This window comes from Talpa occidentalis, unplaced genomic scaffold (assembly GCF_014898055.3).
Source record: "Talpa occidentalis isolate TD23 unplaced genomic scaffold, MPIMG_talOcc4v2.1 talOcc4.5, whole genome shotgun sequence".
NCBI lineage: Eukaryota > Metazoa > Chordata > Mammalia > Eulipotyphla > Talpidae > Talpa > Talpa occidentalis.
In genome coordinates, this window is record NW_023604861.1 from 89996552 (window position 1) to 90019166 (window position 22615).

The 22615-nt window shown below is 43.8% G+C and overlaps 2 protein-coding genes across 8 annotated transcripts in view; one reads left to right on the forward strand and one right to left on the reverse strand.

The window, feature by feature from the left end:
- CTNNA2 (catenin alpha 2) overlaps positions 1-22615 on the forward strand; it is a 1153910-nt gene that overhangs the window by 748615 nt on the left and 382680 nt on the right. The gene's annotated exons all lie outside the window — the stretch shown is intronic.
- Positions 18660-21405, reverse strand: LRRTM1 (leucine rich repeat transmembrane neuronal 1). Its single transcript, XM_037527723.1, has 2 exons — positions 20951-21405; positions 18660-20680 (listed from the first exon to the last, which is right to left on the reverse strand). Exon 2 carries the CDS (start codon positions 20619-20621, stop codon positions 19053-19055), a length of 1569 nt encoding a protein of 522 aa, XP_037383620.1. The 5' UTR covers positions 20622-20680; positions 20951-21405; the 3' UTR covers positions 18660-19052.

Genomic DNA, 22615 nt, shown 5'->3' on the forward strand with positions numbered 1-22615 from the left:
CTGCATATGCTGAACATTCAGAGAGAAAAAATGGATAGAAAAAAGCTAGTGGAAACAAGGGAAGTATAGGCGGTAGAAGGTAAGAAAAGAGTAGGGGAGGAGATGGAAGGAAAAAGAAGAGGTGCTAACCATTAATTTTTATTGAGTGGTTATTCTGGGCATGCTGCCAGTTATTTGCACTTGCATTATCTCATTTTCCCTGACATTGGCACCATCAGTTTGAGTGGAACAATCTTTTTTTTGTGGAAAGGATTCTCCCTCCCTGCTTCAACAGCAGTTACACCATGGAGCATTGTAAATTCAATGAACTACCCAGCTTCTTATTGAATGATTTTAAATGAGTTCTATTATTTATTTTTTTAAAGATCTATTTTATTTATTTATGCATACAAGAGCTGGGGTGTAGGCCAGAGTTGTGGGGGAGGGGTGAGAAGATTCATTAAAGACAGAGTGAGGAGCAGTACAGGCGAGACAGTACAGTACTGAAATACACTGCTGAGGGGAGCAGCAGGCGAGACAGGAGAGGTCTGCTGTACCATGTGGCTGGGGATCGAACTAGTGCTGCAGAGGCTGCAGATAGCTTCATAGTGCTGACACTTAACCCCATGTGCCACCAGGAAGACCTGAGTTCTAGTATTAAAAAGAGAAAAGGAATTCTATTCTTTTTTTTTAAATAATAAATTTTATTTTTATATTCCCCCATACAATTGCAGCCCCCCCATTCTGATCCCAATCCCTCCCCTCCCGCCCCCGCCCCCCTAAAAGTGTCTCTGGTTCATAGTTTTTTGTTGATTTTGATTTTTACTTTCTTATAGTTATTCGTTTTCCTGGTCCCTTATTTAAGTTTTCTAGATTCCTGCTATGAGTGAGACCATCCGGTATTTTTCTTTTTCTTTTTGGCTTATTTCGCTGAGCATGATCCCTTCCAGCGCCATCCATGTTGCTGCAAATTGCATGTGTTTATCTTTTTTGAATGCTGAGTAATATTCCATTCTTTAGAAGATGAGAATGGAGAATATGTGAGTGAAAATAGCAAGCCTTAAGATCATTTTAACATTTATCATTTTGTACATTTTTTAGACAATATTTGCATTCCCCCACCCCCTAAGATTGTGTCCCCATAGACTTTCCTTCCCCAAGGCAAAAAAAATGTAAAAAATAATAAATGTTAAAATTAAAAAAAAAAAAAAGATCAAACCCAGGTATAGGTCTTGTCACTTTTATCACAATGATTTCTCTTTTCTTCTAAGGTAATCATGAAGAGGTTGACAGTCACTTTTACTTCTGGGTTTTGCACAGTAGTCAGAGTTTGAGGACACAATGATCAGTCCCAATCATGGACAATGTGATATATCCACGTTATCCCATTGTGTCCATTGGGCACTCATGCAAACAGATAAAGCTCACACAAGCCAGGGCTTCCACAGGAATGCAAAGTAGTGTCCTCTCAGGAAGGCTTATCACACACTTAGAATCTGATGTAGAATTAAATGACCTCCTGACTGTTAGCCTTCAGCCACAAATTTATAAAGAATATCAATAGCATTTCAGCCATTCTGTTTACATGATGTTATATAGACTTGACTTATGTGATAAAAATCAAGGTAATTGGTATAAAATTGACTTACCAACAAGAGTGAAGATGGTTCACTTTCCTTTTTGTTTACTTGTAAAATGGAATCAAAATCTCTCTTGCCAGTGAAATTAACTGTCAGTCACTGTAAGGATTTTTAAATCTTACCAAACCCTCTTGATTATGTAGTGGTCCTGGATGACTTGTATTGGTCCAGAACTTTCAGAAATGTTGCCCTGATCTTCAGTCCATGCAATCTCTACTTACCTAGTCATTGTGTCCAGATTAACCCACAAAGGCTGATATAACTCTTGTTTTATGCCATGTCTGATCACTGTAGTTTCTTTTCTCTGAGTAGGCCCACTGGTGTACATGACTCAGACTTCTTAGGAACCCCACATAGTCATTCCTCTGTGGGTTCCTGCTACCTCCCCAGATCCCTACTGATTTCAACCATATTACCCTCCCAACCTCAGAAACTGTTGTGTAAAACTTCTCTCTGCTCTGGATTTTCTGGTGACCGGCTCCAAAATACTTCCTTCTATTAATAATCAATTAAATGATTGTGCAAAACCTTCCTGCAGGAGGCCTTAGGAAATACTTCTCTGGATTCTGTTTTCCTCCTAGCAGTGAATACAGCAGAAGCAGAGTGGTTAGTTGCTTTCTTACTAACTCATCCTTTTATAAACAGGGTGTATTCCCTTTTGAAATGGAACAAAATTAGCTTCTACATTGGCCTACTGATTAAGTATCTACTTATAACAAACCAAATCATGACATGCAGTTGAGCACCTTGCTAGTGTATCTGTTCTGTACTTTTCACTTGCCTCCATCCATGCTCCTGCATGTTGAGATTGTTCTCTCAGAAGATCCTATACTTTCATTTGGCCCATGAAATCCCATCTACCTACATAGGCTCACTGCATAATCTACCCTCTTTGTCAAGGCTTCTTATCTATTCCTTGAGTTGAGAAAACTCTCTCCTGTGTCCTCCAAGGAGTTTTAATGCACCCATGTTATTGTATAGCATCCCTTTCCACATTTGGTGGTCATCGTACCTGTCCTGTTGTACCTGTCCTATTGATCTGTAAAGTCTTTGAGCAAGGCCTGGCTCCATTCTCTGTTTCACCAATGGGGCAAAGAAAGTTGAATGGCATTGATGCAAATGAATTCTCTCTTGATTATGAATAATGTGTAATGGGACACAAAAACATACACACCTGGTTTATAAATAGATAATGCAGACAGGGAGAAGATCTGGGCCAGTCCAGTCTGGAAAACATGGGCATACAAATGTTCTCACACCATCTGGTGGTGAAAGGGAGAACCATAGTAAGCTGGAGGCTTCAGGAAAGGCTTCAAGAATGTCTTTAGAACTTGAACTGGGGGTCCTCTCTGCTGGGGCAGGAGTTAAGTCACAGTGCTATCAAGCTATAGCCAGCCACTGCAGCATGAGTGTGATCCTGGGCCAGGGAGCTAACCCATATGGTGCAAAGGACCTCTCCTGTCTCACCCGTTGCCTCCCCTCAACAGTGTATTTCAGTAGATGCACCTGTTCTGCTCCCCACTCTGTCTCTGGTGAATCCTCTCACCAGCACCTCTCCCCCAGCACCTCTGGCCTAGACCCCTGTACTTGTATGCATAAAAAAAGGAACTGGAACTGGATGTATCATCATGAAAGTTTGAATTAGTAGGAAGGAAAGGGGAGGACAGAGAAGGCATGGTTATAGGGAGGGAGAAAGAAATGAGTTCAGCATCTGAGAATCAGTTTGTGTATACAGGAATACCCTCAAAGAGTACCTTATGTTTCATCAACTTTACAGCTTATAAAGTGCTGTCACGTATATTATCTTATATGATTCCATCTAGTGACATCCATAGATTGAATTCCACTCTGAAGCAAATAGCATTGCAAAAAAGAATCACTATGTATACAGTCAAAACATACTTCAGTGGTAATAGGTATATTTGGCACCAAAAGTAATGATGATAACGAGAATGGTGATGTGATGATACCGATATACTTATAGCACTAATTGAACACTCTATGTGCCTGGAATATGCAAAATGTTTTACATACATTAATATTAATCCCCCCAGTACTTTCAAGGTAGAGATTTTAAACAATCCCTAGACTAATAGAGATTGAGTTCCTTGCCCCATATCACACAGCTGGTATGTGGTGGACTCATACCTACATCGGTTTTATTCCATAGTCCAATTTTTTTTTCCCATCCCTAGAGTCCTAAAGACTGGGGACAAAGCAAACACAACAAAAAGAAGGGCATCCATTTACCACATAATGTGTGCTTAACACACACCTCTGGTAGGGTATAAATGTAATCTGTGATAACCAGGTCAAAATTCAGTGCAATGTAAAGGCATTGCATGTACTTAGTGCTTCATCTAATTTGAGAACAAGGCTATCTGGGCTTAAGCAAGTATTTTCTTAGTTAATGACTTAATTACCGCCTCAAGATCTGATCTTGATACTCAGACCATCTCCCTGTGTCCGAGCCTGTTTATATTGGAAACCCGGAAACTCATTTCCAGGCTTTTGACCTTAGTTCCTCTCCAGGGTGCCCCAGTGATAATGTAAGTGAGGAGTATTTACCTGAAGGTAGAACCAACAGGTGAAAGCCCACACTCCTTTAGTATAGAGCCTGGAAAACCCTTAACTATCACCACAAATTTATGTTTGCTGTTGGAAAATTGATTTGGGAAATGAAGCAGATCAGAGAAGTAAATTTTCTGTCAAGATAAACGTTTGTAGTGAGCAAAGCAAAATTTGGAGGGGAAAAATCATTCGTAGGTGTTTTATCTCATTTTTATTAACATTCTTTAATATTTACCGCAGTTGTACAATGTGAGTCAAACTGTCACAGAGGCATTTGAACTACAGAGAAGACTCAGGAATTTCTCTAGAGAGGATACCTTCTCATTTTACAAACAGAAACTGTTGATAACAGATGTTCTTCAAAGAGCTGGCAGTTTTTTTAAAGAATTAAGGTGAAAAATAAAATCCCCCAGACCTCACTCTGCAGATATCCACTGCCTCTGGACTGGCCCAGACTTTTCTGTGTGTTTCCAGAAATTGCTGTTATGCAGTCTGCACAGACGGTGGAGTGCTTGGACTAGCCAGGGAGGGGAGGAAGCTTGGCAGGGCACCAGCTCAGAGAGGTTCTTCTTTTCTTTCTCCCAAAGAGCTGAGCCTGGTAAAAAATAAAAACACAAACAGACCCTTTCCCTCTTCCCATCTGCTTTCATCGCAGTTCTTTGGGGTTGGTAGCCCTGGATAAGCCAGAGGAGCCCAGCAGGCTGCTGGCTGCTGACTGTGTTGCTGGATTTTGCTGTGATTCGGGACTTCTTGGCGGTGGGTTCCAAGACAGAGTCTCACCTGCTGATAGATGTGGGGCCAGAGCAGTAGTCTGTGTGTGAAAGCTCAGCAAAACAGCACGTGCACTTTTGATGGCTTAATATGATACAATAGTGAGTATACCATGGTGGAGTTCTGTTCCCACCTTCTTCTCAATCTTAGCTCTCTGGAGATTCTCGCAGTGGCTGTATGTTGCTGGGGAGAGGTGTGCACTGAGAAAGAGGACTCTGGATTTTATCTGTTGACAGACCTGGAGAGAATCATTATTATATTTTTTTTTTAAATGCCAGTCACCTGAGAGGATCTTTGTAACTTCCTTCTTAACTGTATGTTCCAACTGACTGTCATTTAATAGAGTGCCATCTCTCCTCTCATTTTCTACGGTTGCTAATCTGTACTCTAGATTTCTCCTCTATGGGGATGATTTTTACATTACTAATTGAGTGTTCTCTTTAACCTCTTATAGCCACTTCTCGAAATCCACTTCTTGAAATGTGTTCCCCATGTATGTTTGTATAACACAACCTCTTTCATGCTAGTAACTGAGTCTAGGAACTAACACTATTTAAGAATGTGTTATCATCTAGCATTATGGGCACCTCAACACATGTGTTCTCTGATAATCTTCCCAAGAACCTGCAAGGCAACCATCTGTATGTCTATTTTAGAGACATGCATGCCAAGATTTGTAGTACTGTGTCACTGCCTGCCCAAAGACCGCTTGACCCACTTGGGTCAGACTTTGTGCCCCATGATGAGAGACCACTTCCCAAGAAATTGGGCTCTTCCCTCAAGAAACAGGCTGTTCAGTTGTCTCCCTGCTACCTATGTACTAGACAAAACAAACACGACAGACTTAATTCAGAGTGGTGACTAGTAGCAGGTATGTCAGTCCCTGGAGGAGAGTTTGAAGCATGTGACCCTCACACTGTGTGGATGGCCACCCACACGGCACTATCCTCCTCTTCTGTGGCTATAAATCTTTGCATATAGCACCTCAAAGCTTTTGAAATCATTACTTACTTGATCCTTACCAGGTCGTCGTCAAAGAGGCTCAACAGGATTATTTTCTGAATTTTATAGACAAGGGAATTCCAAAGAGGTGGTGATTTGTCTAATGGGCCTGATAGAGGCAGGACTAGAGCTCTGTCTACTAATTCCATACCCAGTAGCAGTTCCTAATACATCATGAACTTCCAAGTAAACACAACTTTAGGAGGTATTGAGGGTAAGAGAGGTTGATACGCCCCAATCACTAGATGAAACTAACTATTCAAAAACTCTGAATCACAGTTTCCAATATCATAGGACTCTCACCTTTTAATTTCTAGAGCCTCAATTGGTGACTTTACACGATGCTTTTACATTTTTGCTGTTGTCTCTTCCCCTTGTCTATCATTGGCAATCTCAATATTTCTTAAACATTTTTTATTATCTCTCCCAATGAGATTAGTAAGACATTTTCCTTATTACCCCCCCTCACTGAAATTTTAATATGACACAGTGTATATCTGTTTATCTACTATATGCTGGATGGATGGGTGGATGGATGGAAGGACAGACAGATAGATATGTTTTATACATGCAACAAGTTAAGGTTTTTTTCACCCCTTTCCTCACAGACCAATTTTTATTCCCTGTTTCAATGTTGAACCTTTGAGAATTGAGAATGCTGGTGTTAGCGCTAGTAGTTATGAACTGAGTAATTTTTTTTTTTTTAAGAAGAAACAGGAGAAAGTGGAAAAGATGGTGGAGGAAAAAAATGTAGGAAACAGAAAGAGGGGGGGGAGGAAGGGGAAAGGAAGAGAGAAAAGAAACAATAAAACAAACCCGCAAAGATATCAAAATTAAACTGACAGTGTTCCTCAGTTCCCCAAACTGCGGCTCCCTATGGTAGTATGCATTCAGATGTTGGAGTTTTCCTTTGATCCAAGTATTCCCAATATTCCTGTCTATAGCTGGCACGGATTTCTTTTATCCCGGTGTGAATCCAAAGGAACAGTAGCTTGGGCAGACTCACTGTTCACTATCCTATTCCCTAGGTGCAAAACAATGTGTTTCCTGAGAATAGTACAGTGTCTGTGGTGTTGGGTCAGTATTTTAGGAGGGAGGGTCCTTTTCTTGGGGGAAGTTTGTATTCACAGCTTTCTCTGTTGGTAGGCAACAGCAAAAATTAATGTACTGGAAGTTACTTTTACTTTTTTCTCCCTCCTTAACTCCTGCCAAATCAGAGAACTAGAAAGGCAGGCGTCACAACTAAAGAAAAGAGCGGGGCAAGGCCCAGACTTCTGATCGTTTTAAAGGGCCAGGAGCAACTTAGTGGCAAAGCTGGAACTCAGATTCCACATCTCTGTCCCCGGGCACCCCTCCTGAAGGAGAGGGTCTGCCTCAGATGGGCTCTCCTTTCGTTACATTTACTTGAGCAGTATCAAATTGTGGCTGTTGGTACACAGAGAAAAAAACATCTTTAAATAAACACCAGCAAATCTGTTACAGCTGAAGATGTATGCTTAGTGTCCCGGGGGCCAGTATGATTTAATATTGCCGATATTAAATAAAAGTCTGGGAGCTGGATAACAATCGCAAGCTGTGTAGTAGCTTTCCATCTTCAGGAATTGACTACAGATAGCAAATAGCTCAGATGTGGAAATGAGTTTCACTGTATTGCCAAAGACTCACATAAACAATGCTTCCTCGAGCTGGCCACCAGCCTTTATTTCTTGTGGAAGCTGGAAACTGGTGCCAAACCCACTTGGGTACATCGGCGGGTGGGTGAGCACAGGCATATTCCAGTGGTGGGAAGTCACCAGGGCTGCCTAATCGCAGTGGCAAAGCCAAACCAATTAAGAACCAGAGAAAATTCAAATATGACAGTAGGAGCTAAGGCCTTAGCCAGTTGCAAACTGAAAGAAGCTGCATGTGCCTTTGATACCTCCAGACTCTACTCTCTGCTTCTGTCAGCTCTCCTTTCAGATCCAGTGCTATCAGGAACTCAGATTTTATGTACTACTTATTAATAATGATAATAGTAAGTCCCTTCCTACTAAGGAAGGAAACTAGGATTGCGTGGCTTTGGCGTAGAATGGCCCTGTTATTCCCAACCCCTCACAGGCTATGTGAGCTTATTTTATTTGTCTTTTATTAAAACAAAACATTTAAACTAGCAGCTACCAAGCACTGGGCACTGTTGCTCTGAGCCCTTTACAAAGAATAGCTCATTTATTTATGTTTTTTAAAGATTTATTTATTTATACAAGAACCGGGGTACAGGACAGATGCGCGGGAGGGTGAGAGGATTCACCAGAGACAGAGCGGGGAACAGAACAGGCAGACTGACAAAATGCATTGCTGAGGTGAGCAGCGGGTGAGGCAGGAGAGGTCTGCTGCACCATGTGGGACACTCACTGACCGGCGGGGATTGAACCGGTGCTGCAGAGGCTGCGGGCAGCTTCACAGTGTGGTGCTCAATCGCCTACGCCACCAGGGGAGGCCCAAGAATAGATCATTTAATTTTCAGCAACAGCCTATTTCTCATAACAAATTTATCAGCATTTTATAGATGAAGGAACCAAGGATCAGAAAGGTTAAGTATCTTCTCAAAGCCACTCAGTAAGAATGTGAACCCAAGCATTGGGTCTCCAGAGTCCATGTTGATACACTGCTTAGTCACTCTGGGCAATGAACTTGGACAAGTCATTGAACTGCTTGAAGCCTCAGTTTACTGACCTGTAAAATGAGGAGATCAGTATTTCTCTGGGTAAGGAGGGATGATGATTCGTTGCAGGGTGTAAATGAGAAATGTTAAGGATTGAGCAGGTTGCTCAGCACCTACTATGTGCAACACATACGAAGTACTCCCATGGAAGGAGGCTGCCTTTCATGAATAGATTGGGATGAGGTGGAAACATCTTTTGTACACGCTTGCAGTGAGGCTAGTGAATCTAGATGCTTAGCACATCCTCTTGTTGATGGCTCACTTTCATGTTAAATTGTTCTCTTTGTTTTCTCAACACATATACTCTTAATCCCTAAACAAGAAATTGTATGCTACTGTGGTAGAATGAGTTCATCGATAAAATTATAAAAAAAAAATCTGAGTGATGTCGCCTTCCGCTGCATTTCAGTTATAACATGGTTTCTCCTCTTCTTCCCCAAAATATGTCTGTACCTTTATAGTTTGTATAGTTTTATGATTTTTGAAATACTGTACCAAAAAAGGATCTGTGTGACTTGGACAGTAAGCAAAAAAGTGAGGCTAAATTCCAAGAAGGACCATTATTTTTAGGATTTAAAACACGCACAGACTCAGTGGCAGGGAAATACAGATCTCACCGCACATGTAATCACTGTGGAGCAGAGACACAATGAAACAACGTCAGAGTGCATGATTGTTCTGCAGCTGAGGGACAAATGACAGGATTGCTTTGGCCAGCTGAAGACAGATCGTTGCATTGTTCCATTAATTGTGTGTAACTTGGCTTTTCCAGACCTTTCTGTGGCAGACTAATTTAGCTCCCACTTGCCACTGACTGAACCTTCTCACTGTTACCCAAATTCTGAGCTAGAGATCCTGAAGCACATAGTTTACAAAATTAAGAAATTTTAGTTGAAGATAAACACCCTGAGGTAGCACCTAATTATACATGATTTTTTTAAAGATTTATTTATTTATTTATGTAAGCATTGGGTACTGTCAGAAGCACAGGAGGGTGAGAGAATTCACCAGAGCCAGAACGGGGAATAGAACAGGACAGGCAGACTGACGAAATACACTGCTGAGGGGAGCAGCGGGGGACAGGAGAGGCCTGTTGCGCCATGTGGGACCCTCGCCAGTGGCTGGGGATCGAACCGCAGAGGCTGCAGGCTGCTTCGCAACCCAGCGTTCAACCGGTGCGACACCAGGGGAGGCCCTAATTATCCATGATTTTTAAGGAGGACTTTGGTTTAAATAGATAAAATAGGCTAAAAGAGTCAGTCTTTACCCTGTTATTTTAAACCCTATGAACGATTGGCATATCTGGTTTTATTAATGAGCAATAGCCTGTGTTCTTTCAGTTGAGGAGATCAAGGAAGGATCTCCTACACAACTATACAGCACCCAGCTGTTTTAGTACCCCAAATTCTAGCATAGAACAATTTCTTTGGTTATTTTCCCTCAAAGATCTTTCTTCAAATTGAAAAAATGTCTGGGTACAATTGTTATCACCATCCATTCATCTATTTTCTATAAGGATTTAGTTTTTGGTCTTTAAGGAGTTGGTGGCAAAGGAGTTGATGGCAGTGGGCTGAGTATAAAGGGAACACTTTGGAGTTCAGGGCATTTGGGGAAATTTTGGAATCCACTTGGATGTCTCTGGGGCATTGTGAAGGTGCCTATGACAAAGGAAAAAGAGTCAGGTAAAGGGTGAAAGTGGGGTACATGCAAGGGGCCATGGCAGGACCCTGATGCCAAACTGGATCATTGCAGACTCTAGCGGAGGAGGAGAGGGTACAAACATGTCCTTAGGACAGCTCTAGGGGGACTAACTGCCTTCTGTATTTTGAGCAGCCCCATCCCTGCCTTCTAATGATACAACCAGTCAGAGAAAGAAGGGGAAGCAGTGCAAGGGGAGGGACACAGAATTGCATTTCCAGGGGCCAGGCCCAACAATGACCTTGGATAAGCTCCTTAACCTCCCCCAATCTGAAACTCCTTTCAAATGAGAGATGTTTGCTTCTGCCTTGTGATACAGTGTTGAGTGAATTAAAGAAAATACAGTAACACTCAGAAGCAAATTACAATTGCATCTGTATTTGCATGTCTTTCTCACAATAGCAAACCCATTAGGTGGAGTCAGTGCAAGGGGCTGGGGATGGCTTGGTTCTGGGTTCTGGGATAGCTTCACACTGAGCACAGCTAGCCATGTCTTTTCAAAGAGCTATGGTAAGACTTGTGCCTCTTGTGCATTGCTGAGTTGCATGTATTGAAATTCTGATTACCCTTTAGCTCAACGTGCCTTCGCCTTGGCTGAAATTTGGCATCACCTGGGAAGTTTTTAAAAATTGAAGTAGGGCCTCCCTGGTGGCGCAGGCGGTTGAGCGCAGTGCTGTGAAGCTGGTCGCAGCCTCCGTAGTGCTGGTTCGATCCCCGCTGGCCCTGGAGATACTCACATGGCGGGACAGACCTCTCCTGCTCCCCTCAGTGGTGTATTTCAGTCAGTATCCTTGTTCTGTTCCCCGCTCTGTCTTTGGTGAATCCTTTTACCCTTTTACCATCTGACCTGTACCCTGGTTCTTGTATACTTGTATAAATAAATAAATCTTTAAAAAAAAATAAAGGGTAGGAAAGAATATTTAAAAAAATTCAAGTAAATCAGAACCTCTTGGGGTAGGGCCCACGCTTCAGTATTTATCAGTTTCCAATCGTTCCAACTTGTAACCAGGATTGAGAAGCATTTCCCTACTGAGCAAGAGAAAGAAAATAACAACTGGACAGTGAATTATTTTTTCTTATAAAGTGGGTGGTTTTGAAATGGTTTTCCAACATTTCTTTGAGAAGCAAATAGCTAACCTGCTAATGAGCATAAAGAAATTACTAAAAAGGGTTGAGTCGTTGATTGGTATAGCACAGCTACTTACAATGATTATTGGGGCAATACAAAACACAAATCTTGAAATCCCTCCCCTCTTGTTCTAGTTCCTTTTTTTCTCTCTTCCCCCTTATCCCTGCTCTCACCTTGACTATCATTTCTCTCTCTCTTCTTCTCCCTGTCTCCCTCCTTCTCTTTCCTTTCCTCCCTCTCTCCCTCTCTTTCTCTCCTTGTATGGAAGGATTTCCTACTATTTTTTTAAAAGCTTTATTTATTCATGCATACAAGAGCTGGGGTGCAGGCCAGAGGTGTGGTGGGGGGTGGTAGTGAGAGGATTCAGCAGAGACAGAGCAGGGAACAGAACAGGCAGACTGACTGAAAGATACTGCTGAGGGGAGCAGCGGGCGAGACAGGAGAGGTCTGCCGCACCATGTGGGTAGCTCCCTGGCAAGGGATAGAATTCATGCTGTAGTGGCTGGTTATAGCTTGACAGTGCTGTGTCTTAACACCTTGTACCACCAGGGAGGCCCCAGATTTCCTACTATTTACTGTAACCACTTATAATACTGTAAGTCTATTTACAAGTTCTGTACAAATACTTATCTTTACTTTTTTCCCTGATGTCCAACTCTCACCCCAGTGGCATTGCTGAGCCTTTTCTATTCAAACCCCAGAATAGCCCATCCCTATGTCTCTGATCTGAAATGGGAGGGTGAGTGTGTGTGTGTGTGTGTGTGATCTCTAGGATTTCCTTTAGTCTCTTTTTGCACATTCTGAAAACCCTATTTCCCTTTCTATACACTCCTGTGCTTTCTCATTTGTTTTCCAGTGTCCTCACCTACCTTTCTGAATTCCTTGTCTCTGAAATGTTTTAGGTATCTTTTCTCATTCATAGGCAAGACTGATGAAGCAAAATACGTAGGGAATTAATCAAAGGAAACTTAATTTTCTGGTTAAGTGGCACTACCTTGAAAACCACTTTTGTTTCATGTTTTATTGTTGGAAAAAATGGTAAAATAAAAGCCCATCACTAGAAGGATTCTTAGGGACTATCTGGATGAATCCTTCTAAATGAAAAGAGACAAGGTTCATTGCAGTAAGATGACTGCCAGATGAGCCCAAAGCATGTAAGTAACAGCAGTAGCAATAGGTCTAAAGGTCATGTCTCCTGACTTTTGGATACTGTTTCTCCCACTGGATCTAGCCTCAGAATTGAGATTAAACAGAGCAGTTGAATAGAATTACCTGTTTCCTTTTTAATTGAACTCTCCAGTTCTCTCATATTGCCATATACACATGAACTTCACTTATATCACCTACTTAGTCCCACGTGCATATCAATTTACAATGTCTGCATCTGTAGACCATCTTGTTTCTAAGCTGTGAGACCATTTCCTTGATGGACATATCCACCCCATTCACTAGACTGATGACCTTGACTTTTAAAATGGAAACATACTCAGAGACATTCCAGGTTTGGCTGGAGAAGTAGAAAGCATAGGGAGGTGGTCTGAATTTGTTCAGCATGCAGAATACCTCCTGGAATGAATATCAGGCTTCTTAATTTCCTTCTTGTTAATATCCACTGTTGATTCTTTTTGTTTCCTGAATGAGGTATTCCTAAAGAAAAAGTGGGCCAATTGAGGGTTCTGACAAGTTTTGTCCCAGTTTATTTAAGTTTTGCCATATGTTTTTCAAGAAGCATGTGCTAACTACAGGTCCTCTTGCTGATTAGCAAACAACCTGAGGGGCCTTAATTTAGACTTCCAGTTTTCTGACAAGAGAGAGGAAGATTGGGGGACTCCCTGGTGGCGTGAGGTTTATGATGCAACATAGGAAGCTATCTGCAGCCACTGCAGCACGAGTTAGATTCCCGGCCAGCCAGGGAGCAACCCACATGGTGCAGCAGACCTCTCCTGATTCACCCACTGCTCCCCTCAGCAATGCATTTCAGTCATTCTGCTTGTTCTGCTCCCCACTTTGTCTCTGGTGAATCCTCTCATCCCCCACTCCTCTGGCCTGTACCCCAGCTCTTGTATGCATAAATAAATAAATCTTTAAAAAAGAGAGAGAGAGAGGAAGATTAAAAAGGGGTAGATCGAGGTGAACCAAAACCTAACTCATTAGAAAGACCCATCCTAGCAAAGCTGGGGGACAGCGTGTTGGCTTGGAGAACTTGATGGCTTCATACCATGGAGCAGAGCTTCTCAGCCTTGGCACTCAGTATTAGGAGACAGATAATTATTTGTTGAGGGTGTTTTCTGTGCATTGCAGGAAGTTTAGCAGGCCATGACCTCCTCCTACTAAATGCTAATAGGACCCTAGCTCCCATGCATGAAAATCAAAAATATTTCCAAACTTTACCAGGTGCCAACTGGGTAGAAGATTTACCCCTGGCAGAGAACCACTGCCAATAAGAAGTAGTTCATTTAATAATCAAGAGGGAAACTGGAATAAAACCCTATAGTAACACATGGTTGCCCATACCTTACTCTCTCTGAACCCCAAATCCTTGGGTTAGAGGTGAACTGGATGATTACTTGGACACATCTGCTCCTTAAAGCCTATGAGAAGTTGCCTCTCCTGGTAGACTTCTGTGTTCTCAATTCCTAGAGACCAGAGCAAATGAAGCCATGATGAAAATACCCCTGGGTGTGATCATTGCATCCATGTCACCCAATAAGAATGTGGTGCGATGTACCCTATGGCCAGTCCAGTCCCCGGTATTTTGCTGTGTGGAAGAATGGAGGGAACAACTATTGAAGGACAGAAGAAACACAGTGTAGTTAACACCAACCTGGATGCCAGTGTTCCCAGTTGCTAGCTGGGTGACTGCACAAAGTACTTAACCTCTCTAAGCCTCAGGTTTCCTCATGTAAAGTTGAGATTCCTAGTACCTCCCACACATACTTAGCTCTTGGTAAAGGCTCCCATACAGATAACCACTCACTCAGTTTTATTTTCTCTCATTTGCATCTTGGCTAAACCTGAATGATATAATAACTAGTCCCTTCACTTTGACTAAAAAAAATACAAAGAACTTCAGAAACTGTGTCCCATTGAAAAAAGCCAGGAGATGGTACCCAGTCAGAAATAAATTTGCCCCATGGAATTCTGGGGAAAAATCAGAGTCTTTTGTAATGGAGAAATATTTTTCCTGAGATGGAACTCATTAGTTAGGAGCATACTCCCAAAAGAATACACAGCCATTTACCAGATAGCAGGTGGAGCCGTTCCTGTGGATTGAGGAACCCAGAAGACCCCTTAGTTTGCAAAGCATCTACCAACTTATTAACTCCTGCCTGTGGAAATACCATGGGCCACCTCAGCCCTTTCTACCTCATGGCTGCTTTTATCAGATCCTTTCCTTGATCATGAAAGGAGAAAGTAGAAGGGTAATTAATACTGGATAGTAATTAGGTGATGTGATTATGGTGTGTGTTTATATATGTTTTATATGTATATGGATCTGTGTGTGTGTGTGCTTCAGCGTCTCTCAAAACCTATTTCAGAAGATGGCTTAGTAGTCACATTTCTAACTTCTTGTTCTTTTTATACTCCTTCCATTGCAAACCCAAATAACCAATATAACCACCTATTTAGATGAGAAATTGATGTTTATTTAGACTACCCTGAAACAGTGTAATATCCTATCTCAAAACAGATATAAAACCTGGTCTTTCTATAATGTTCTCTGTGAGAGGGATATCTGATCTTTCATTTTACCAGATTAGGTGATCCACCAGTGCCCACTTTTAGATGACTATGTCAGATAAAGTAGGTGGCCACCTCGCTGACAAGTGGATTAATGTAACCCGGGAATACAGGCCTCCAGAGATCTGTGTGTAGTTGCTTAGTAAACTGGAGAGAAATAACAAGTGGCACTTGCCCCTCTGATTACTTACACATACCCATAAATGCAATGTTTATGCTAAGTCATACCAAATGTCTGACTTCTTGAAGGCGGGGAGGAAAGGTAAGGCACTGATAATCTGAGGAGTTTGGGAGAATATAAAAGACAAATTAAAAAGACAGATTAAAATAAAGTTTCCTTTTCCTGGAATAATCTTCTCTTTGTGAGTCTCAGAAGCCTAGGAACTTTGTGAGCCAGTGGTCTCAACTATCAGGACCGAAGTCTAAGCATCAAGGGCTGCCAAAGGCCGGTTTCATTTAATCTGCTCCTTCTGGTGCTAGGTAAAAACTACCAGGGCTAAAACTAGTGAGAGTGTCATTTGTCATTGGGAAAGACCTTTTTTTCTTTATAAATATTGGAAAACCTCTATACCAAGGCTGAACTTTAATCAGCTGGGAAGGTACTGCAAATGGAGGGTTAATCCATCACAATGCCCAGGAAGAGACGTGAATTGTGGCCTTAAATTCTTTTCAGATAGCCCCAGATGATGAGAGATTAGCACCCTCTGTGGGAAGAACAACAACAATAAAAAAGGTGCTACATCTTTAAAAATTAGATTCTTCTTTAAATGCTCAGTAGTTTGCCGAGAGGGGTCAGAGCAAGTTTCTTGAAGCCTGAAGATTAATTAATTTGAGAAATAAAAGATTTCAAGTGTCACAAAACCTTTGTTAAAACCACTGATTTCCCTTATTCTCCCCTTCTCCCTCCCCCTGCCATTCTCCAAAGCAGGAGGGGCATGAGCATGAAATGATGTGAGCTAAATTCCTGTTTGTGTAGAAAACATATTTGCTTGCCTACAAAGACACACAACACAAAGAAATACAGACATAAACACACACACACATATACAAAGTAAGAACACAGTTTTCTATGGCCACCATTTGCTCTCCAGGTCTTTGATAACAGATTCCTCTCTACAGTGTTCATTAGATTTATAGGGACTTCAGCTCCTCTACATGTGGTGTATGACTCTATGGGGGGAGGAGGGTGGCAGCATAAAACAAAGCTCTATTACTCTCTCACTTTTTCTCATGGCCACATTGAAAAAAGAATGCAAGAAAAAAAACATCTTGGGAATATGAGATAAATTCTACAGTTTCTAATATTCGTATTTTCTAGGAAGGAGGGTTGGGTGGGGAACCTGTAGTTAGTTCTGTTTGCCAGAAAGACTTGCTTCTGAAAGTTTCCTTATATAAGCACACCAACATAGCCCTTGATGCTCCAAGCCAGAGCAGCATTTGGCACTGAATTCAGAAGTCTTCGTGTGAGGAGATTAAACCAAAGGAATCCAAGGAGCTTTACTTAAGTTGCCACAATTTGGGGATTTTTTTTTTTCACAAAAAGGTATGCTGAAGGAGGTCTCTTTAGTGGGGTTTAATTATAGAGGGGAGATATATCTCCAAGAGAATCTATTCCTTCTAGCCCTGCCCTCCAACATATAGGCTATGTGAAACAGTAGCCCAAAATGATCATGTTTAGATGAAATCCAAAACGCCTTCCTTGAAGTAATCAAACAAAGCACCTCTCTTCTAGAACACTACCAGCCTAAGTAGGTGTTATGTACATACTGTGTATCATAAAATCACGTTTTAATTATAGGCAAAGAAGATGAATTTTCCTGGTCAGGAAGAAGGATCTGGGGTGTGTGCGTGCATGTGTGTGTGTGTATGTGTAGAGCTCCCTTCCCATCCTAACATCTTGGAGATATTTGTAAAAATATTTCTCTTGAAAGAGACTCTTAGAAGCAATACTTTTAGGCATATTGGTTTCTCCACAGGTAGAAGAGAAACCTACTACCAATCCTTAGATTAAGTAAACCTCCTGGTGATGCCATTCTGCATTTCAAACAGCTGATTTTGCCTCTTTAGGTAGGTGGCAGAGTATATTTGCATTTGGAGAGATAGTGGTGTATTTTCCCCCCATCCTGCCTCCTGCTATTTGCAATTCTCTTCTCTCTCTCCAAAAAAAAAGAAAAGAAAAGTCAGTCTGCAGTATCTTTCTTGAGGGTGAGCACCTGAGGCTGAGAAAGACTTCTGGACATGGACAACATTGGTTCACTTTTCACCATCTGCCATCCATAACATTTTATTTCAATCATACATTTGCTTAAAATTGGAAGCTAGTGAAAGACGCCTCCCATCCAACACACATACTCTTCCTGTCCCCCTTCCCCAGCACCCATCAACTGCTAGTGCTCTTTAATTTAGTTTAATAAACAACTTGAACCTCAGTAATGGACCTGAACACCTCTGAAGGGTGGGAAGAGACAATCACTGATCCCAACACAGAAAAAAAAGTAAAATAACAGGGCAAACAAGCATTATACAAAAGGGCAGTCTTAAGAGAGGCAGCTTTTCTATCCTGGGTTCATAAATTATTTCCATCTCAGTAATATGCAAACACAGAAGCAAATGATCTTCCCCAACACCACCCACCCCATCCACATCACTTCCCTAGCACCTCTGCCCTGAAGTCTGCTTAAGTCATCACCCTCTAGGCATACATCCTGAGGTAAGATTTATGACCATTGCTCATAGTAACTAGGAGTGTGCCATCACTGCTGAGAGCCTATGCTTGCTGCAGTCTTAGAGATGTGCTCCAGAAGCACAACATTCATCACTGAATATTTGGATTCTGCCTTATTCCCTGTGTCAGACCACAGAGAACAGGAGCTGAGTGGGTCTTTCACTTGGGAGGACATGGAAGAGGCCTTGAATGCTACTAAGTCTAGTGAATCAAAGGCATAGGAGAATTAAGAACAGTGGCTTTCGGGGGTGAGATTTTTTTTTAATTGATTTGAAAGATGGCTACATCAAGTGCAAAAATGATTCTTGTTCATAGGACAAACTGTCTGGGGCTGCGTATTACAAGCCATTTGCAATGATCTCTGCCTTAAAGGCTAAGCAATGATACTCAGTCCTCAGTCTACCTTTCACTTTTTTTAAGGTGATTAGCTTTCACTGCAAATCCCACCCCCATACAAATAATATAGAATCCTGCTTTTTTTATTTTCCCAGTCTTTACTCATGAGGGGTAGACATCCTGATAAGCTTTGTTTGTCCTTAATATTTCAAATCAAGTCTACTTTGTTCCTAAATTTCTCAGTTTTCCCTCTAGCCACTGGGTACCCCCTTCCCTCCCCCTCCACCCCCACTGTGAAGGCAGTTTTAACTGTTGCTTCTCTTTTAACACAGGTAACAATTCATTTAGGTTACACCAGTCTGTAAAAACTGTAAATGCTATTTTATTTTAAACATTTTAGTTTACAAAAAAAAAAATCAATGATTGGTACCTTTTTACACTCTCAGATTCCTGAATATGGACAGATCTTCAAAGGGAGGAAGGAGTTCTCATATGAAATTTAAGATAGACTGTCCTGAAGGTTGTGGGGTGGGGGTTTTGTTGTGTTTTATTTCTTTTTTTTTTGTTGTTGTTGTTTTTGTTTTTGTTTTTAAGACACAATAAAGCTAAAATGTCAAGTGTCTGGGAGAGATCCCCTTACAGTTTCAGTCAAGGAGCATATCAGAGCACAGACAAGGAGACCCCAGCCTGGCGCTCGCCGGCCAGCCCCGGCCGCCCAGGCGTATTTGGTAGCGCACGGTTGAGAAGCCACTGGGACAATCACACCTCGCATTCCCTCGCGGGCTGCTGGTGGCAGGTACAGGAGCCATACTCGTTGATGATCACCAGGGCTCCCTCAATGTGGTTCGGTTTGTAATCAACGTAGTATTCCTGGGCAGACATGGCAGCCATCTGATGCATGGTCTGTTTCTGCTTTTGCTTCCTGCGCTGCGTGACAAAGCACTGTCTGAGCTGCCTGAGGCTGGCTGGGAAACACTTCCAGGAGACATAGAGCACCAGGACCACGATGAGGAAGGAGAAGATGAGGGCCATGGTACCTGTGACCACCTTGTGAATCTGCACGGCATTCTCCGCGTGCTCGCTGCCAGGGAGAGCCACAGTAGCCGGCTCGAGCGTGCCGTCGAGCTGCCCCTCCCTGCCGTCAGTGAGCGTGGTGGCCGGGCTGGCCGGGAGCCCCAGGTCACTGCGGTTGGTGACTGCCGAGAGCAGGTGGCCGCTGGTGGGCTCGGCCCCATCCTCGCACAGGTGGAAGGCGTACACGGCGTCTAGGACGTCCTCGCCCTGCGCGTACTCCGGGCTGGCGCACTGCAAGTTACCATCGTAGCGCCCCTGGAAGTTGCTGAGCCAAGAGGCCAGGGCGCACACATTGCGCCCGCAGTCCCATAGGTTCCCGGCCAGAGTGATACTAGTCAGCGACTTCCAGGAGTTGAGGATCCGGGGCTCGATGTAGGTGAGGCGGTTGGAGTCCAGCTGCAGGGACTGCAGGTGCGGCACGGTCTCAAACACATGGGGCTCCATGTACTCGATCTCGTTACCAGACAGGTCCATTTTCTCCAGGTTCCAAACCCAGTCCAGCGAGCTGACCACAATGGCCACCTTGTTCCTTCTCAGGCAGAGTGAGTGCAGGGAGATGAGGCGCGGGAAGTGGGCGAAGTTCACCTTGACCAAGTCGTTGTGCTCCAGGTGCAACTCCGTGAGCTTGAATAAGCCAGCAAAAGAGTTGCGCGCTAGACTCTTGAGCTGATTGTATCCGATGTCAAGAAACTTGAGGCTGCGGCAGTCCTGGAAGATGCGCACCGGCACGAACTGGATGGCGTTGGCCCGCATGTGCAGCGTGGTGAGCTTCCGCAGCCCATGGAAGAGGTCGGGCGCGAGCGCCTGCAGCTTGTTGTACGAGAGGTCCACGCTGCGCAGGTTGGGCATGGACCGGAAGGTGGTGTTGGCCAGTTGGGTAATCTGGTTGGAACTCAGTGTGAGTTCCTTAACTCGGCGCAGTTTCTGAAAGGCGTCCCCCTGAACCGAGCAGATGTGATTGTGATCCAGATAGAGCCACGTGAGCTGCATTAACCCCGTGAACTGGCCGGCGCGCAGCTCCGAGAGGCTGTTGTAGCGCAGGGACAAGCCCAGCAGGCCGGACAGGTTGTGGGGCGTCTCGGTGAGGTTGAGCGCCTCGCAGTACAGCAGCCGCCCCTCGCACCGGCACAGCTGCGGGCACCCGCTGGGGGCGGCGGGCAGCATCTGAAAGCAGGCCCCCAGCAGACACAAGACCACCCCCGAGGGCCTCCTCAGCAGCCAGTATAGACAGAGACCGAGCAGCAGGAAATCCATTAGCGAGAATCTTTCCAGAAAGGCTGGAGAATGTCCATTGGAAGCGCTCGGTCAGAAATCTACATCATATTTTATTCCGAGGGAGAGGGAGCGGGGGAGGGGGAGAAAAGGGCAAAAATCAAATAAATATATTGAAATAAAGAAGGGTCCCCCCTCCCCAAAGCCACACGTTCACCTCTAAGCATGCAGAAAGCTGGGCAGCATAGAAAGTTCACAGCCACGGAAAGATCAAAGAGGTGGTGATTTGGTCCATGTTAGATGCTGCAGCAAAGAAAAGGGAGGAAAAAAAATCTTCGGGAAAGAATTTAATTAAAAAGTGTCTTACCCACCCTTTTCCAGAGAGTGACAACCTCCATTCAGCTGCTCCCTTTGTGTGCAGGCTAATTATATGCAGGGCGAGAGAAGACCCCTCTGTGTTTCCGAGGCAGCCCCGGTCCGTGGCCGGCGGATCTGGCAGGCGCACAATGTCTCACTTTGCTGCTCGGCTCGGGGCTGCAAGGGCGGCCGGAGAGGCGGGGAGGCGACTTCTAGGACCCGCAAGTTTCCCAACTACGTGCCGGAGCCCGGGCTTCGCCTTCCTGCTGCTGTCCTTTGCCTCTGCAGTTCGGACTGTGACGTTGTGGGGGAAAAAACTCCAAACTCGGGGCTCGCGACTCCCCGGGATTTGACAGTCTGGTTAATGTCCGTCATTGGAAAAGACCACTGACCGGCGCCACCTTTTACTTCTCGGAGACCGCCTGCCATTCGCGCCCAGGGCGGCTGCGGAGAGCGGGCTCGCTCATGCCTGGCGGGCGGCGCGGGCGGCGGCGCGGGGAGCAGCGCCGGGGCTCCTTCCCTCTGCCAGGCTGTGTGCGGCGCGAGCTTGCACAGGCACCTACTGCTCACTGAGTGTCGTAAGCTGCTCACGATTGTGCGTCTTCCCGGAGCACCTCAGACATGGGCAGATTGAAAAGGGGTGGGCATAAAACCAACATTTTACCGAACACTAAAGTAATATATGCTCTTTGATGAAATGGAAAACACTTTCAGCTTTTTTCTTTTGGTCCATATTTCAAAAAAGAGGGAGCGGGGATGAAGGTATGGGGTAGCATCATCAGCGACAAGATATTTTCCAAGTGGGAAACTGAAATATTCTGTTATCCCCCCCTTTCCTTTTGGGGATATTCGCCCACCCCCTTTCAAGCTGTCTACGTGTGAGAGAGACGTAGGAATCTGTAGAGAAATCAACATTTGGTCCTTTGCTTTAGAAAAGCAACTTGAGAGAAGGTAAAGGAAAGCAATGATTTGGAGGGGGTTGGGGGTTGGTTGAGTTTTTTGTTTTTTTTTTCCCCCCTTGCAGGCACTGGAGTTCTGCAGTCAGCCAGCCCTTTTTGGTGGTGGATTGGGGAAATGCTTCCCAATCCAGCGGGTTTGGGAAACCATCCTGGTCCCAGTAGTGTGAGACCCAGTGTGGCAGGAACATATGTCTGTACAGAGAATCTCGCCTGAGATTCCTAGGGGGATTCAGCAGTCTCCAGAGTTGTCTGCTGGGTCTCAGGTGGATTAAAGAAGGATTTTGCTGCACTGACCAGGACTGACCCTGACTACTTCTGCGCATGGTGATTACAGAGCCCTGCAGAATGCCCCACTCCAGGAGGAGGTACTCAGGGGTGGGGGAGCTAAATTCTAATGAAGAATCCCTTCCATAGAAACATCCCTAATCAAGCTTTGAAGTGTTACTCAATTGTGTCTTCTTAAATATAAAGAGAAGCCTTGCCAGATTATTGTCGTTCATAATCACATATTAATGGGGTCCTTACAGTGAGCTTTCTTCTTCCAGCTGGTCTGGAGAGGGTGTGTGTTGTGTACTATTATCAGGAACCTGTTGGTCATCTGTAAAAAAAAAAAAAAAAAAATCTTCCCTGTTGGAAGTGATTGTGGGCAAACCTACCTTTTGACAAAAATGTCCAGGGACTTGATGAGGAGGCTAAGATATGAATTTCCAGCTCCTCTTT